At 40.8% G+C, this 17005-nt stretch overlaps 2 protein-coding genes across 2 annotated transcripts in view; both read left to right on the forward strand.

Annotated features, from left to right (window-relative positions):
- KLHL9 (kelch like family member 9) overlaps positions 1-437 on the forward strand; it is a gene marked incomplete at both ends in the record, with an annotated part of 1854 nt that extends 1417 nt beyond the window's left edge. Inside the window, one exon of the mRNA XM_080709647.1 lies at positions 1-437. This exon is cut by the window's left edge and continues 1417 nt beyond it. Coding sequence (XP_080565773.1) covers positions 1-437 — 437 coding nt within the window.
- A 14869-nt stretch (positions 438-15306) lies between these two features.
- On the forward strand, positions 15307-15858 carry LOC308272201 (interferon alpha-7-like; the record flags this gene model as incomplete). The annotated part of the gene is made up of 1 exon (XM_080708967.1): positions 15307-15858. The coding sequence occupies one exon, from the start codon at positions 15307-15309 to the stop codon at positions 15856-15858; it is 552 nt and encodes a 183-aa protein (XP_080565093.1).
- Between the last annotated feature and the right edge of the window lie 1147 nt (positions 15859-17005).

Genomic DNA, 17005 nt, shown 5'->3' on the forward strand with positions numbered 1-17005 from the left:
GGACACAGAAAGCTCCAATGACTACAGTCAGAGGTCTGCATTGCATGTGTACAGTTGGAGACAAACTATATGTCATTGGTGGCAACCACTTCAGAGGAACAAGTGATTATGATGATGTCCTAAGCTGTGAATACTACTCACCAACCCTTGACCAATGGACACCGATTGCTGCTATGTTAAGAGGTCAAAGTGATGTTGGAGTTGCTGTTTTTGAAAATAAAATCTATGTTGTTGGTGGATATTCTTGGAATAATCGTTGTATGGTAGAAATTGTCCAGAAATATGACCCAGAAAAAGATGAGTGGCATAAAGTTTTTGATCTTCCAGAGTCACTAGGTGGCATACGAGCTTGTACCCTCACAGTTTTCCCACCTGAAGAAAATCCTGGGTCACCTTCCAGAGAATCGCCTCTTTCAGCACCTTCAGATCATTCTTAGATCCAAGGAATAATACCTTTTCAGTGCATCATGACTGATTACATATTTCCCCTGTAGTTGTATCTTGGTGATGACTGGTATAGTTATTTGACAAAGAAGTAACTTACATTATTTGTCTTGTTTGGCTTAGTATGTTTATCAGATGATTAACAAGTACATTCTGAAAATGTACTTAATGTATTTAACATATTTGGCTGTTTTAACAAATGAAAATAGGCACATAGAAAAATTTTTAAATTAGATGTCTTTTTCGTGGTGTTAAGTTGTAGGTGACTAGTAAATGTATGATTATGTCCATTATGCTTCAGAGTTGAAAGTTTTCATCTGACTGAGAAACATCAAAGGGAGGCACCTGCTCTAATCTAAAGTTATAAACAAAAGGTTGCCAAGTATTATTAGCTGCCTTTCTCTTTTCATAGTTTTGACTGTCAAATATTTAGGTTGTAAGGTTGAATTCAATATATAAATTTTTTAGGCAGATAGGAGAGATAATTAAAATATTAATTAGAAGAAATAGCCCATTTAGAATTTGGAATCTTTCTCTAGAGAGAGAAAAGGAGAAAGAAAATGTATACACACAATACAAAACACATGAAAATTTAAAGATTGATTAGCATCTCAACTCTTGTAAAATTGTTTTAAGTTTTTTCTTCCAAAAAGCAGTGATTTCTATATAAATGGGAATTCAGTACCAGAAGATAAATGTCAATAGTCATATATAGGATTTAGATAGCTAAAAGCTAGTGCATAAATGTACAACCAAATTTGTCATTCAACTAAATTGTTACTTTAGGTGAAACTTAGATTCTCTGCTTGTATATTATTCTCTGTAGAGCTGCTTTTATATAGATTAGCAAAGCTCAAGTTTCAGAGAATTGCTTTTGTTCTGTAAACTTAACTCTCGTTTTTTTCTACCTTTTCAGTAACATTTATGATACAAAAAAAGCAAAGAAAGATTGTGAACAGAACTGTAGGATTTTAAGTTTAGTCTCCCAACTTAATCATTATAACATGGTTATTTTGTGACTTGGTTTGATTGCCCTGGTGCTTCTTCAGCCCATGTGCATACTGAGCTGTATGATCTGCCTCAAGGCTCTGATCTGAGCAAGCAGGAGATAAACTTTCTTCTGCACCAAATCAGAAAAAAGTCCTTCAGCCAAATCTCAAGGACAGGACCAATTTCAGATTTCCTAAGAAGCTAGCTATAGAAAGCCTACTATAAAAACACTGTCATTACAGGCAGTACTAAAGTAGATCTTTAGCTTCTTCCATACCAAGGGTGTCTATCTTGTACCTACTGGTTCAGAATTACATGAGGAAATTTTAATTGGATTTTGCCAGCAATTAGAATTATAGGAATCCTCTGTAATGAGTAGTTCTGAAGAGGTATATTTCTTGAAAAAATGTCTACCTGAAGAAAAAAATATCAAAATGAATAGAGATCTGTAGAGGTAGTTTAATCTGTCCATCCAGCTCTATACCTGAGAGATTGTCAGTGTATAAATTAATAACTTTATTGACAATCTTATAATAAAACTCAGGAACCAAGGCTAAAGCAATTAGCTTCCAGGGATCTGAACCTTTTTCACTGCCCATACAAGTGTTGATTCATTTTAATGTTTTTTATGATTTCTGCATTGGCAGAAACTTTCATATTTTCTATGTTTTTTAATGACTCAGTTTTTTTATTACTAAAAATAGCACATTTGAGTACATTTAGAAAATAGAAAAAGTAGACTTTGTTATTAACTTTGCATATTGAATAAGCAAAAAATGGTATCCCGATCATTACTTTATTAATGTGATTGAATATTTGTGCATTGTTGGTAGCTGTTGTTTCTGTTTGGTCAAATATTCATGTCTTTTGCCCTTGTGATACTTATTTGAGTTGCTTTGTTTTTCATATGAAGTTATAGAATCTCTTTATATAATAAATGTAATTTAACTGCATTTGTTTGCATTGATTTTCTTCTTCCTCCAGTCTACTATAGTTTTACAAACATGGGACCATTCAGTTAATTTTTGAGGTCAGATTTGTTTATCTTTTTTCATTTTGACCTTTTGAGGATAACTGCTATGATTTACTTTTAATGTGGTATTGATTTATTACTTTTTTCAGTGCAAATTCTGACATCTCAAGGTGATACTGCCCTAAGTATTTTTTATTCTGTGTAAGCATTTCTCTTCAGTTAAAAAAAAAAGGGCTTTGTAATTGTCGTTCAAACCAAGTGAGGTTACAGCTCCATCTGTGTCACACCACAGCCTTATATACCCCACCTCCTATCTTTTTACTTGCCAGTTTTTTGTCGTTGACAGGTCTCTTGGCACTCCAACAAATAGCAGGCTGATGTTGTTCTAATTAAGACTATTTCCTTACAAAGAAGGAAATCTTAAGTGACTTGAAATGATTGACTGAAAAGAGATTTATTTTCATAAGCTGGTAAGTTAAGGATAACAGAATGGAAAAATATTTCAAGAAGGCTACCAAAACAAATGACATCTTCTAGCTTTTCTGACATAAAATAGGTTATGTATTAGAATACAGGAAAATAATAGTAACTTAAAAATGTAAATTTTTCATGATTCAAAATGCCAAAGATAACTTCTCTGGATTCTAGGCATATATGTATAGACAGTTTTCAAATATGCCAGACCCTAAACTAAAACCTAGGTAATAAAATAACAAGTGCAACTTAAAAAGACATAGGCTACTATCATGACTGGCTTGGGGATATTTTTTATCTGTAGTTTTTAAAAATAATATGTAAGGTATTATTTCCTAATTATCAAAAGCATATACATTAAAGGAAACCATTTTTGTATAGGTAAATTCATAAATTCAGACTTGTTGTAGGTACAGTTATTAACAATTTCAACAGACCCCACAGATAATGTGGAGAACAGGAGCTCTGAGAGAGAAACTTACCCCAAGGTCTTACCAGTTTTTGATTGAGCTACAGGTTAGATGTTGCTTTTAACTTCTCACTTTTATTTTAATACTTGATCTGTGTCCTCTAGTATCCCTTTTATTAATTAAGTATTTGTATGGCCGAATAATGGCTAAAACAAGACATATTCTTTAAGGATGACTGTACACTGCAGAACTGACGAAGTTGTGTTCATTAGCCAAACACACAAAACAGGCTTTCTAGAAGCTAATGTTACTCTGCCATCTACTGTTTGAAATGGAAAGTTCTTGTTTAGATCTCAGGAAATACTGCCGCCTTTTAAAGCAATAGGAGTAACATAAGTTTTTACAGACTATATGAAAGTTAAAAGTCATCAGATACTATTGGTTATGTAGGTAAATATAAAATTCATATAGTAACTTGGTGTTAATCAAAAGATGTTTTTGATATTACATAAAAGTAGAAAGTTAGTTTTCTTTGACATTGCTTTTTTAATTAATGTACTGGGGATGGAACCCAGGGGCCTTCTACCTCCAGGCTACAGCCTCCAGTCTTATTTTTTTTTTTTTTTAAACAGGGTCTCACTAAGTTGCTGTGAGCCTCACTAAGTTTGAACCTGCCATCATCCTGTTTCAGCCTCCTAAGTAATGGGATTACAAGTGTCTGCCACCAAGCCCAGCTTGACTTTGCATTTTAATTGATAAATATATATAATTTGAATACTAAAACTGTGTCACTTTATCTAGATTGTAAACATTCACACCCACTACTTTTATTAGATTCCTTTTTATTTTTCTTAGAATCGTATCATGAAGACACTTAGGGAATCTTTTCAAACACAGAAAGGATGTAATATATAGTGTGTCTATGCATAAGTACATCTAACAACCTCATAATGTTCTTGGAGCATTTTATATTGGTTTGCCACGTAGATAGTAAGATCAAATCATTTCTGCTGTTGTCACACAGCTTTCACCCAGCCCAACAGAGACATGTATACATAAGCGCACAAATGTGTGTAGTATACAGGGGGTTCTGGACCAGCTAATCCAAGAAAACAATTTTAGTGCCATCCATGGATTCAAAGTATATTTCTTGATTATTGGACAAGTAAGAGTGGTATCAAATACCTATTTCTTCATTCTCCAAACTAGCTTATCAGAGCAAATAATCTCATACATTGAGCCTTCTTTCAGGTTGGATTTGACTGAAACAGATGATCTCTTAATAGTACCTTTTGAAGGATACCAAGAATGGACATGTTCACATATTTCTTTCTACTCAAACCTGAATGGACAAGGTTAATTTTCACGCAGTGTTCAAACAAGATAAGTATAAAGCTGATGACAGCAGCCATGTAAACCAAGCTTCAGATGTTTCATTGTATGCAGCCCCTCATGAACCTCATAGACTAAGAGGAACATTTGGTTGATACATTCCTGATCCTCTGCTTCTTGTCTAAAGTATTTGAATATATGGTAACTTGACACAACATAGTCATTCACAAGGTTTCATACTCTTTGTTCCACTTTTATCCTAGCATTTTAGTCTCAGAAGTAACCAGGCCTGGTTGCACAGGCTTGTAATCCCAGTACTTGGGAGGCTGAGACAGGAAGATCATAGGTTCTCAGCCAGCCTCAGCTACTTAGTGGGGTTCTCAGCAACTTAGACCCTGTTTCAAAATAAAATTAAAAAATTAAAAAAAATAGGGCAGGGGGTATAGCTTAAAGGTAGAATGCCCCTTTCATTCCCAGTTACACACACACACACACACACACACACACACACACACACAGAGAGAGAGAGAGAGAGAGAGAGAGAGAGAGAGAGAGAGAGAGAGAGAGAGAGATGCCTTTTTCCATATTAGTCCTCTGTGTGAATACACTGTGATATTCCTAACAGACCTAAAACAGTATTTTGAAAAGACTATTAGACAGTAACAACAGCCTTCTCTGCTTTTGTGTAGTTGCTTTTTTTTCCATGCCTTTTTCCATATTAGTCCTCTGTGTGAATACACTGTGATATTCCTAACAGACCTAAAACAGTATTTTGAAAAGACTATTAGACAGTAACAACAGCCTTCTCTGCTTTTGTGTAGTTGCTTTTTTTCCAATAGCTTCCCAAGCTTCACCCTTTTTCTAGACAGTCCAGAATAAACACTAGTTAACATTAATATGCTCAAACACTTCAAGCCACAGCTGACACACTTACCTTGTTGCAGTGAAAGCCCAAACTATAAAAATTCCCTTCCCGCTGGGTGTGGTGGCACAAGCTTGTAATCCCAGCATTCAGGAGGGTGAGACAGGAGGATCACAGTTCTCCGGCAGCCTCAGCTACTTAGTGAGGCCTTCCACAACTCTTTGAGACTCTGTCTCAAAATAAAGAATAAAAAATAGGGCTGGGGATATAGTCAAAGGTAAAATGCCCTTGGGTTCCATCCCCAGTACTACAAATAAAAATAAATAAAAATCCCCTTCCCAACCTTTTCTCTTGAACCTGACCATGGTTCTGCATGGGGTGTTCTCTCACTTACTGAAAAAAATAAGATACCAAGATATTCACAAGGACAAGTAAATAGCCTGAAGCAACGATACTTAAAACTATTCTATGAATAAATGAAATTAATGTTTCTTTTGGATTGGAAGGCCAATTAAAGGTGTAAGGGTACTTAAGGGAACTCAACTTTTATAAGTATAGTGTCAACTCCCTCCATCCTTACCTAGCAAGAGAAACCAGAAAACATAGTTAACCATATTTATAAAGAACAAATTTTGAAATTATAGCAATTATCATGAGACAAGTTTTAATTATGACATATTTAAGACAATTTCTTTCTATTCAAAAGTATAATTTCTTCTTATTTAAATCATTCATGCCAGGCATAGTGGCATACACCTTGTAATACCAGTACTTGGGAGGCCAAGACAGGAGAATCACAGGACAGCTTCAGCAATATAGCAAGACTCTTAACCATATAGCTAGACCCTGTTTCAAAATGAAAAATATTTTTTTTAAAAAAGAGCTAGAAATGTACCTCGGAGGTAGAATGCTCCTGGGTTCAATATTCAGTATGCAGAATAAAATAATAAAACCAAATACACAGAAACAATAATACATTTTATAACAAACAGTAAAAGCTCTTTTAATTGAATGAATATTAATAAGCTTGAGGCATTATATTAGTATATGAACTCTTAATTGGCCAAAGTTGGGTGTAAGTATAAGTCTTCTTTCTTTTTTTAGATTTTTATTGGTGCATTGAAGTCATACATCTTAATAGAATACAAGATGGTAGAGGCATAAGTCTTCTTTCTAACCTCAAGGGATTTCTGGAGAGCTTGCTAACACAAAGCAAGTGATTGTCACAGCACTTAGTGACTTTCACTTTTCCATTTCTGACAGTGTCACTAGCACCACAGCTGTGGACTTTCTTGTTCAGGTGGAAAATGGTTCCCTGGGTTCCTCCCCAGCCAAGGGGGAGTCCTCAAGCTCGGTAGTCTCTCATTTCCTGTAGCAGGCAGGTCTCCAGAAATGCCAGCTACTTATTTATCAAGTCTTGTTAGGAATGTCAGCAGTTTTTGCTGAAACACTTGACATTCTACTGGATCATATCATAGAAATAGAGGTAGCACAAGCTTTTTAGAATTTGCTGCCATCCATCTGCTCCGGGGAAACCCAAACAAACACCTAAAACCTAAGAACCAAAAAAAAAAACCTCCCCAAACCTAAGAACCTAAAAAGAAACCTAAAATTTAAAAATCTAAAAAAAAAAAATCTAAGAACCTAAAAGCTAAACACCTAAAAAAACAAACAAACAAACAAACAAAAAAACTTAAGAACCTAAAAACATTGCTTGTGCTTCAGATAATAAAGATTCTCCTGATTAGAATTGCAAATGTCTCCTGTTTGGGTAGGCCATGATTCTGGGCCATGTCACAGCTGAGCATGCAGAAAGGCTTGAGGAACACTGTACTCAGCGTCATGAGTAAACAGACATCAAGCTGACAGGTGGGGTGCCGCTGGCCTATGAAATTTTTACATAGCTACGTCAAGATTTCCAGTTCTTGCACTTACCTCAATTTTGTTTCAACTATTTTCACTTTCTTTTCAACTTAAAGTCTTCAGATAACATCAGAGCCTCAATAGTATTATTTTTTTAAATTTATTTTTATTGGTGCATTGTAATCATACATCACATTGGAATATAAGACTTGAGAGAATATACAAGCACACATCATCCAATTAGCCCTCATCCAGTCCCCATCCCATTCCCTCCCCCTCCCTCGATCCCATGCTTGTTTGGTGATTAACTTTGATACATGTGTTTATGTACCTCCTGCTTTTTAAAGAGGCTCCATCCTCCCCTATTCCATATCCTCTGATTGGTCACCTTAATTGGTTCACTATAGGGCCCTTTCTATAGCTTGACCACTTCCTGTTGCCTGTTTCCTCCTAGTTATTACTGATTAGGGGAAGCATCTGGTTTTAATTTTCTGCGATATTTCTCTGTGCATGCCGCGTTGCAAATACCTATCCCACTCTTGACGGCCCCAGTTGTGGCCTGGCTACCCGGTGGACTGATCCAGACCTCGCTGGCTCAAGCAGCGGCCTTGCCTCATGGAAGGCCCTGGTTCTGGCCTCGCTGGCCCCGACCTGGCCTAACCCCTCAGCTGGCTCCGATCCCAGCCTCGGAGGCCCCAGCACCGGCCTTCCTCATGGCAGGCTCCGATGTTAGCCGATGGCCCCGGCATCGGCCTAACCCCTCGGCAGGCTCCGATCCAGGCCTCGGAGGCCTCAGTAGTGGCCTTGCCTCACGGAAGGCTCCGATGCTGGCCAGTGGCCCTGGCACCGGCCTAACCCCTCAGCAGGCTCTGATCCCAGCCTCGGAGGCCCCAGCATCGGTCTTGTCTCGCAGCAGGCTCCGATCCCAGCCTCGCTGGCCCCAGCACCAGCCTAACCCCTCGACAGGCTCCGATCCTGGCCTTGAAGGCCTCAATAATGGCCTTGCCTCATGGAAGGCTCCGATGCCGGCTGTTGGCCCCAGCACCGGCCTAACCCCTCGGGCAGGCTCTGATCCTGGCCTCGGAGGCCCCAGCACCAGCCTTGCCTCACGGCAGGCTCTGATCCCAGAACTTGTTGGCCCCGGCACCGGCCTAACCCCTCAGCAGGCTCCGATCCCGGCCTCAGAGGCCTCAATAGCGGCCTTGCCTCACAGAAGGCTCCGATGCTGGCTAGTGGCCCCGGCACCAGCCGAACCCCTCAGCAGGCTCCGATCCTGGCCTCGCTGGCTCCAGCACTGGCCTAACCCCTCAGCAGGCTCCAATCCCGGCCTCAGAGGCCTCAATAGTGGCCTTGCCTCACGGAAGGCTCCGATGCCGGCCAGTGGCCCCAGCACCGGCCTAACCCCTTGGCAGGCTCTGATCCTGGCCTCGGAGGCTCCAGCACCGGGCTTGCCTCGCAGCAGGCTCCGATCTGGGCCTCACTGGCCCCAGCACCAGCCTAACCCCTCTGCAGGCTCCGATCCTGGCCTCAGAGGCCTCAATAGCAGCCTTGTCTCACGGAAGGCTCTGATGCTGGCTAGTGGCCCCGGCACCGGCCGAACCCCTCAGCAGGCTCTGATCCCGGCCTCAGAGGCCCCAGCATCAGCCTTGCCTCGCGGCAGGCTCCGATCTGGGCCTCACTGGCCCCAGCACCGGCCTAACCCCTCGGCAGGCTCTGATCCCAGCCTCGGAGGCCTCAATAATGGCCTTGCCTCACGGAAGGCTCCGATGCCGGTCGTTGGCCCCAGCACTGGCCTAACCCCTCAGCAGGCTCCGATCCCGGCCTCGGAGGCCCTGGCACCGGCCTAACCCTTTGGCAGGCTCCAATCCCGGCCTCGCTGGCCCCAGCACTGGCCTAACCCCTCAGCAGGCTCCGATCCCGGCCTCAGAGGCCTCAATAATGGCCTTGCCTCACAGAAGGCTCTGATGCCAGCCATTGGCTCCAGCACCAGCTTAACCCCTGGGCAGGCTCCAATCCCGGCCTTGGAGGCCCCAGCACCGGCCTTCCTCACGGCAGGCTTCGATGTTAGCCAATGGCCCCGACATCGGCCTAACCCCTCGGCAGGCTCCGATCCAGGCCTCGGAGGCCTCAGTAGTGGCCTTGCCTCATGGAAGGCTCCGATGCCGGCCAGTGGCCCCGGCACCGGCCTAACCCCTCAGTAGGATCTGATCCCGGCCTCGGAGTCCCCAGCATCAGCCTTGCCTTGCAGCAGGCTCCGATCCCAGCCTCGCTGGCCCCAGCACCAGCCTAACCCCTCGGCAGGCTCCAATCCCGGCCTCAGAGGCCTCAATAGCAGCCTTGCCTCATGGAAGGCTCCGATGCTGGCCAGTGGCCCTGGCACCGGCCTAACCCCTCGGCAGGCTCCGATCCCGGCCTCGGATGCCTCAATAATGGCCTTGCCTCATGGCAGGCTCCAATCCCAGCTTTGCTGTGTCCGTCGCCGGCCTCACCCCTTGGCAGGCTCTAATCTGAGCACCCTCTTTGCCCAACTATTTGTCACACATTCTCGAGGGTGCGTGGTGGTGGTAGCATTCTGCCTCTGGGGTCATTACTTCAAAGGTTCCAGGTGTAATGTATCAGATCTCTGCCTCCCCTGAGTACTGGCCACTGCCATTGCCACTGCCTCCACCATTTCAAATCTTTCCCAAGCTCTTTTTCCACTCTGAATGTTGTCCAGTCTTCCTAAGCATGCGTGACGGTAGCATTCAACCTTTGGTGTAATTTCTCCAAAAAAAAAAAATAAATAAATAAGGTTGGTAGGCTCCGATTTCTGCTTCTCCTGAATACAATTCCCCACCGCCAACGCGGAGACTGCTTTCAGCACCGCCTTTCTCCTTGGTCTCCGCTAAAGTCTCTCTCCTTATAGGTGATGTCCAAGATTCTTAACAATGTAGAGAAGAAGCAGTCCTCCTTAGCGGAGAATTTTTCCAATAATTCCAGTTCATTTGGATAAGTTTTGTCTGCATCTCCAGTATCCTGGCATCTGCCACCTCCTTGGCCCCTCTCCGATATTTTCCTTTTTTCTTTTTCTTTTCCTTTCTTACAGGGTCCTTCCGGGTGGAGAGGGAGTTCGCCTAGGGGCGCCCCGCCAGCGCCTGCCCACCCGCCCAGGGTCGAGGGCCTGGACCACGGGGTCCTTCCGGGTGGAGGAGAGGGGGGTCGCCTAGGGGCGCCCTGCCAGCCAGCACCTGCCCACCAGCCCAGGGTCGGGGGCCCAGGGGCCCGGACCCCATGGGGTCCTTCCGGGTGGAGGAGAGGGGGGTCGCCTAGGGGCACCTTGCCCAGCGCCTCCTCAATAGTATTATTAAAGTGAAAATTGAATATGCTCATAGGAAAGGACAGAAATTTTAATCCAGTATGATTCATTCATTCAAATGAGACCCCATTTTGAGAGAAACACCTGTCTGAGTTTCAATCTCTCTTTTTTAAAGAAAATTCTAATGATCATACCTAAATACTTGATCCTGGATGTCATTTTTATATACCTTAAATTGCCCTGAAATACAAGTTGCCCCACCTGTTCACATTCCCATTTAAGGAGCTGACATTTATAGGTTTGATTTACTCCTCTTCTTCTTCACAGGAGCCCACAGCTCATTTTTCCTGATATAATCTACAAGAAAAAATGGTACCGTAAGATGGGAACACCAAGAGTTCATTCATATGCTTGTCTTTATTCTGCCACTAAAAATGCATTGGTTGGATGTGCATTATGACCAATAAGGTGCTTGACAATGAGTATGCCAGGACAAGTAAGACAGGGATGGTGACTGCCCTCCAGGGAGCAGGGAAGACAAAATTTGAAGATATAATTATGATTAATTAAATACTAGCATGCTTAGTGCAGCTAACATGAATTACTCGAAGCTAATGAAGATGGGAATTGGTTTTTCTACATATAGAGTTATACTATCTACAAACAGACAACTTGACATCCTTCTTTCCTATTTATATGCCTTTTATATCCTTCTCTGACTAATTACTCCGGCTAAAATTTCTAGTACTATATTGAATAAGAGCAATGAGAGTGGACATCCTTTATCTACTGATGTTACAGGAAATGCTTTTGGGATTTCCGCATTCACTATGATGCTAGCCATGCTTTTGCCATATATAGTCGTCTTATGATGACCCCAAATAACCAAAGTAATTGAGCAAAAAGAGCAAAGATAGATGTGTCATAATACCTGATTTCAAGACATACCACTGAGCCATGGTAACAAAAACATCATGACACTGGCATAAAAATAGAAACACAAACAAGTTGAACAAAACAAAGAACCTTGAAACAAACCCACACATCTATAGCCACTGATGCTCAATGAAGGTGCCAAAAACATATATTGAAGAAAGGCCAGCCTCTCCAACAGATGACATTAGAAAAATTTGATAGTCACATGTAGAAGATTGAAACTTGGCCCCTGTCTCTCATCCCATATTAAAATCAACTCAAAATAGAAGATTTGAAACTACCAGAGCAAAACATAGGGAGACTTGGTACGGGTCATTATTTTCTAGATAGAATTCCCAAAATGCAGAAAACAAAAGCAGATTGTCAAATGGGATATATCAGACAAATATGCTTCTGCACAAGAAAGGAAATCATCAATGGAGTAAGGGAAAACCTAAAAAACAGGAAGAAATATTTGCTAGTTATTCATCTCACAGAGGGTTAATATCAAGAATATATTTTTAAAAACTTAAAAATGAGTAATTAAGTTTTTGTTATTATTTATTTACATACTGGTAAACCACCAAATTTGGCTCAAGTAATCCAATTTTAAAAGATTGGCAAATGATGTGAAGAAATATAATTTGGTCAATAAAGGTATGAAACATGCTCAATAGCACTAGTCACCAGAGAAATACCAATCAAGACTACGATGAGATACCAACTCATCCCAGTTAGAATAGCTGTCAAAAGGAACAAAAAATAACAAATACTGGGCAGGATATAGATTAAAAAGGAATACTAATACACCGTTATTGAGAATATGTTAGCACAGTCAGTTTAGAAAATAGTATTGTAGTTTCCCAGAAAACTAAAAATAGAACTATCATATGATTCAGCTATCTCAGTCTGAAGTATAGAGCCAAAGGAAATGAAGTCAGTATTAAAAAAGAGATAGCTGGATACCCGTGTTCACTGTGGCACTACACATGGTGGCTAAGATATGAAAATAGCCTAGGTGCCTGCTCACAAATGATTGGATAAAGAAAATGTTTCTATCTGTCTATCATCTATTTGTCTATCTATCTATCATCTATCAATCATATACCTATTATCTATCTATATATCTGTAAATTATTTGGGCGTAAAGAAGAATGAAATCCTGTCATTTGCAACAGAATGAGTAGAATTGGAGAACATCTGGTTGAGCAACATATGCCAGAAACAGACAAGTTTTCCATGTTCCTTCTCCTATGAGGAAACTTAAACAAAGGCAACTGAATGTAGAAGAGGAATTTTTAGGGAGGAAGAAGGATTATGTGGGGGACAAGGGAAGAAGGTGGATGGGCATGGCCAGCGCACAATGTGTGCATGTATGCAACTCTTCCAGAAAGTCCCATCAGTTTGAACAATTAACATGTATTCACACACTTAAAAGAGAAAATAAACAAAAATGATGGGACTTTGGAAGCAGGACAAAGCTCCATTTTCTGACAAAAATCTGTGGCTCTCAGGAAGTCAAATGACATAAGATTTTTGTTTTCAGTTTTGAAAAATTGAAACACCTTTAGCAGTCATATAGGTAAGTGTAAAAGTTAAATTAAAATATAATTTTTAAATTATTGCCTAAGAATTAGAGCATAGGAAATGACGGTGACTTTAGTATTAACACAAAACATCAAACATCATAAACACATAGTCCAGGTTCAACCAGTCAGGCAAAGAGGTTTGACTGTAGCTGTCCTGACACTCACAGGATGCAGAGCCTGGCTCAGAAGAAAGTGAAATTTTATAACATACTAGAAGTTCTTTTGTAGAAACCAGCATCTCAGAAAGATGTCTGATGAAAAAAAAAAAAGAAAGCTTAAATCAATAAGTAGTACAGGTAAATGAAAAATCCAAGCCCTCATGTCCTCATGCTCAGGTAGTTTCAAATCACTTTAGTGATTTTCTATTTTTAGATTTTTTTTTTTTTTGGTGGTACTGGGGTTCCTGGAAACCCTTTTACCTCCGGGTTACACTCCCAGACCTATTTTTTATACTTTTTTATTTGGAAACAGGGTCTCTTAAGCCAGCACAGCTGGCTTTGAATCTGCGCGATCCTCCTGTCTCCGCCTCCCAAGCACAGGGATTACAAGCGTGCGCCACCACGCCTGGCATAGAAATGGGGTTTAAAAAAGTAAAAGAAAGACCAAAAAAGGTGTGTGTGTGTGTGTGAGAATGCACATTTGTATATGTTTATGTATATAAATAAATATATAAATATACGTGAAGGAAAAGTGTTTGGAAATGAAATATTTCTTGATTTTCAGCCACTAAAAACCACAATAAGAATTCAAAAGATTATTTCCTGGGTTGGTAAAAGGGTTAGGTGAATAAGTATTACCCTCTATCTCAAAATTGAAGAGACATCAAGTTAAAGTAATCAAGAAAATAATATTTAATGCAATATTAAAAATAAAATTAATTGGAAACCACTTGCTAAGCCAAATATTTAAATAGTAAGTAAAAGACATGGACCTGCACTTGAAAATCCCAAGACTCCTAAAAAAAGAGAAGAGATGTGGTACAAACAAAACGAAAAGGAAACCAACCTAGCAAAATTATGCCAATTTCCATTCAGTCTCTAACATTCTTTCCCAAGAAAATTTGTAAAGATGTGACCTGAAAAAGGATCTGAACTGCTTGCAAACAAACGCTGCCTTTCCCCCCACCAAGTTATACGGGTGAAGGTCCCACAAGTCTCAATACCTCCAAGTAAAATAAAGTATCTAAGAATGTGATGCAGTAATGAGAAATTGTAAAACCTGTTTTTCTCAGATGAAAAGGTGATTATCTTAAAAACACCCTTTACTATGGAGCTGGGGTGTAGCTCAGTAGCAAAGCGCTCGCCTTGCAAGTACAATGCCCTGGGTTGTATACCGGGTGCCCAAAAAGACCAAATATAGTCATCATCATCATCATCATCATCATCATCATCATCATCATCATCAACCCACCAAAATTTAAAATAAGTCTTGAGTTTACTTCTGAAGATAGAAAAGTAGACTTTCAAAAAATTTTGTTTTAGTATGAAGAAAAGGTTTAAAGTTAAAATAATGTTGTGACTCAGCCTAAAATATTTTTCAACTACTTAAAACCCTTAATAATAAAAAATAAATAATTGAAATCAATAAAAGTAGCCATATAGGGGCGCACTTCCCCCCCTGGGGCTCCAGTAAAGGGCGCGGCCCCAACTCCCTCCCCAGGGGTCCCAAATCAGGGCTCATCCTGTCCCCAGTGATTGTCTATTCGTTTCTCTTTCTCCCAGGGGCGCAGACACTGTCCCTGAACACACATGGCTTAATAATTGAGTTATTTCGCCTGTTAGAGTCCTCAAATGCCTTAATAATTGAGTTATTTCGTGAAAAACGCAGTTCCGCTACAGTTTCTATGAAAAGTCAAGCCCAAAACACAGCGGAAAGTTCCAAAAGTGAGATGCTGTACTTTGAAAATGTGTCCGCGCAGAGCTGCAGCGAGGCTTCCTTTAGGGCAATTTCAGAAAGATATCCTTTCATACACTATTTAAGGGACAGAAACTTTACCGAAGAAGTCAGGCTTTCCTAGGCATCTGCAGGATTACTCATTCTGAAAGTGCAAAACCCTGTTTCGCCAAACTTCAGCCCCAGCCTTCAGTCCCCGCTGTTGCGCACTATCGAGCTGCGCTCCTGCGCCCTAGAGGCCAGCTAGCAAAGCACTGGAATTCACAATGGTCCAGACCTACCTGCTCATGGCAGGGCTGATGCTCTGCTCCAACCTTGTGTGCTCCCCTGGCTGGGGCAGGCCTTGGGACCCCGACCTAGAAAACAGGGAAATCCCTCTGCTACTGAGGCAGCTGCAAAGGGTCCCCTCTCAGAACTGCCTGAAGGACAGGACCAATTTCAAATTTCCCTGGAAGAGAGGGAAGATCATCCAAATCCCCATGAGAGAAGCCACCTGTTTCTACCATGAGATGCTCGGACATATCTTCAATCTCTTCGGCACAGAGGAGAGCCAAGCTGCGTGGGATCATAGCCTGCTCGATGAGCTGCTCTCTAGCCTCTATCTCAGACTGGATCCACTGGAGCTGGCCTGTGTACATGATCTGTGTTATCCCTCGGTGGCCATTGAGGTCCGGAAGTACTTCCAAAGAATCACAAGCTACCTGAAGGAAAAGAAGTACAGCGCCTGCGCGTGGGAGGTTGTCAGAGTGGAGGCTGAAGTGTCCTTCTCCATTATTAATGACATCAAGAAAAAGTCAGCAAGTAAAGAAGAAAGTTAAACCCACGATTCTCTAGCCAATTACATTTATAGTGTCTTAATCCCGGAAAAGCAGATCAACTCCGATGTTTACACTAATTAAAAAGTATCTGAAATCAAAATCATGATATTAAAAATAAGTATATGTTATGAATTATGAATGCACTAAATGTTTAGGATAATAGCCAGGTTTATTTTCATAAATAAAAATTATGATTTATAATTTTTGTTCAAATTTTTGAGTGCTGTTTTTTGGCAGTTTCAAAAGTGGGAAATTGAGTTTCTCCATAGAAAAAAATGTTCAAGGTAATATTTTTAAAGGTGTTTGTCATTTAATTTGATGCTAGCTTCTGGAAAAGATAAACAGAAAATGTCATCAATTAGATCACAGTACATATTTGTCTTGATTTATATAAGAGCTCAATGCTAAAATTTCTGATCACATGGCTCCTTGGTTGGCCCTCCCCCAAACAACAATTCGAAGACCCGATCAAGTTCCATGCATTTTGTGGCTTTGTCCATCTTTAACATGTAGCTTCAAATGTGCCTAAGATGTTTAGTTGGTTGGCTTAGTTGCCAAGGGGATAGAGTGTGGAGATTCACACTGGGATGTTTTTAAGGGCCAACTCACACAGGAAAGGATCACTGGCATTGATATTTAAAGGGCCTGCGCTTATCCTCATTGAAACTCTAGGTACAAAGGACCTATGGAAGGAAGTCTAGTTGGAAGACATGTACGAAGAAAAGTTCTTGGAATAAGAATACGCTTCTTTCTTACACCATTTGTAAATTAGAAGAAAAAATTACACATTTTCTCCAAAGCACATTTTTCAAAGAAATTCTGTCCTGCAGTTTAATTCCACCAAGCCTAATGGCATCAGAGTAGACATACTCATTGATGCTCATAGCATTGTTGATTCTTTAAAAGAAGCACTTCGGTTGATTTTCAAAGCCAAGGCTGAAGTTAAGCTTTGGCAGTAGTGCTGGGAGAGGCCCCGAGATCACACTGTAAACTTCATGTTGTGTTGCTATTGCCAGAGGAGAGTCAGAAGGGCTCATCAGGAAGCTCCTTGTAGACCTTTGAGGATCACTGGAAAAAGTGGAGAATGAGTCTTTTATTTGAAATCAGACCTTGTATCTCACCCGCATATATGTTCCTATAATAGACT

Source organism: Muscardinus avellanarius (assembly GCF_963383645.1).
Source record: "Muscardinus avellanarius genome assembly, chromosome: 13".
NCBI classification, from domain to species: Eukaryota; Metazoa; Chordata; class Mammalia; order Rodentia; family Gliridae; genus Muscardinus; species Muscardinus avellanarius.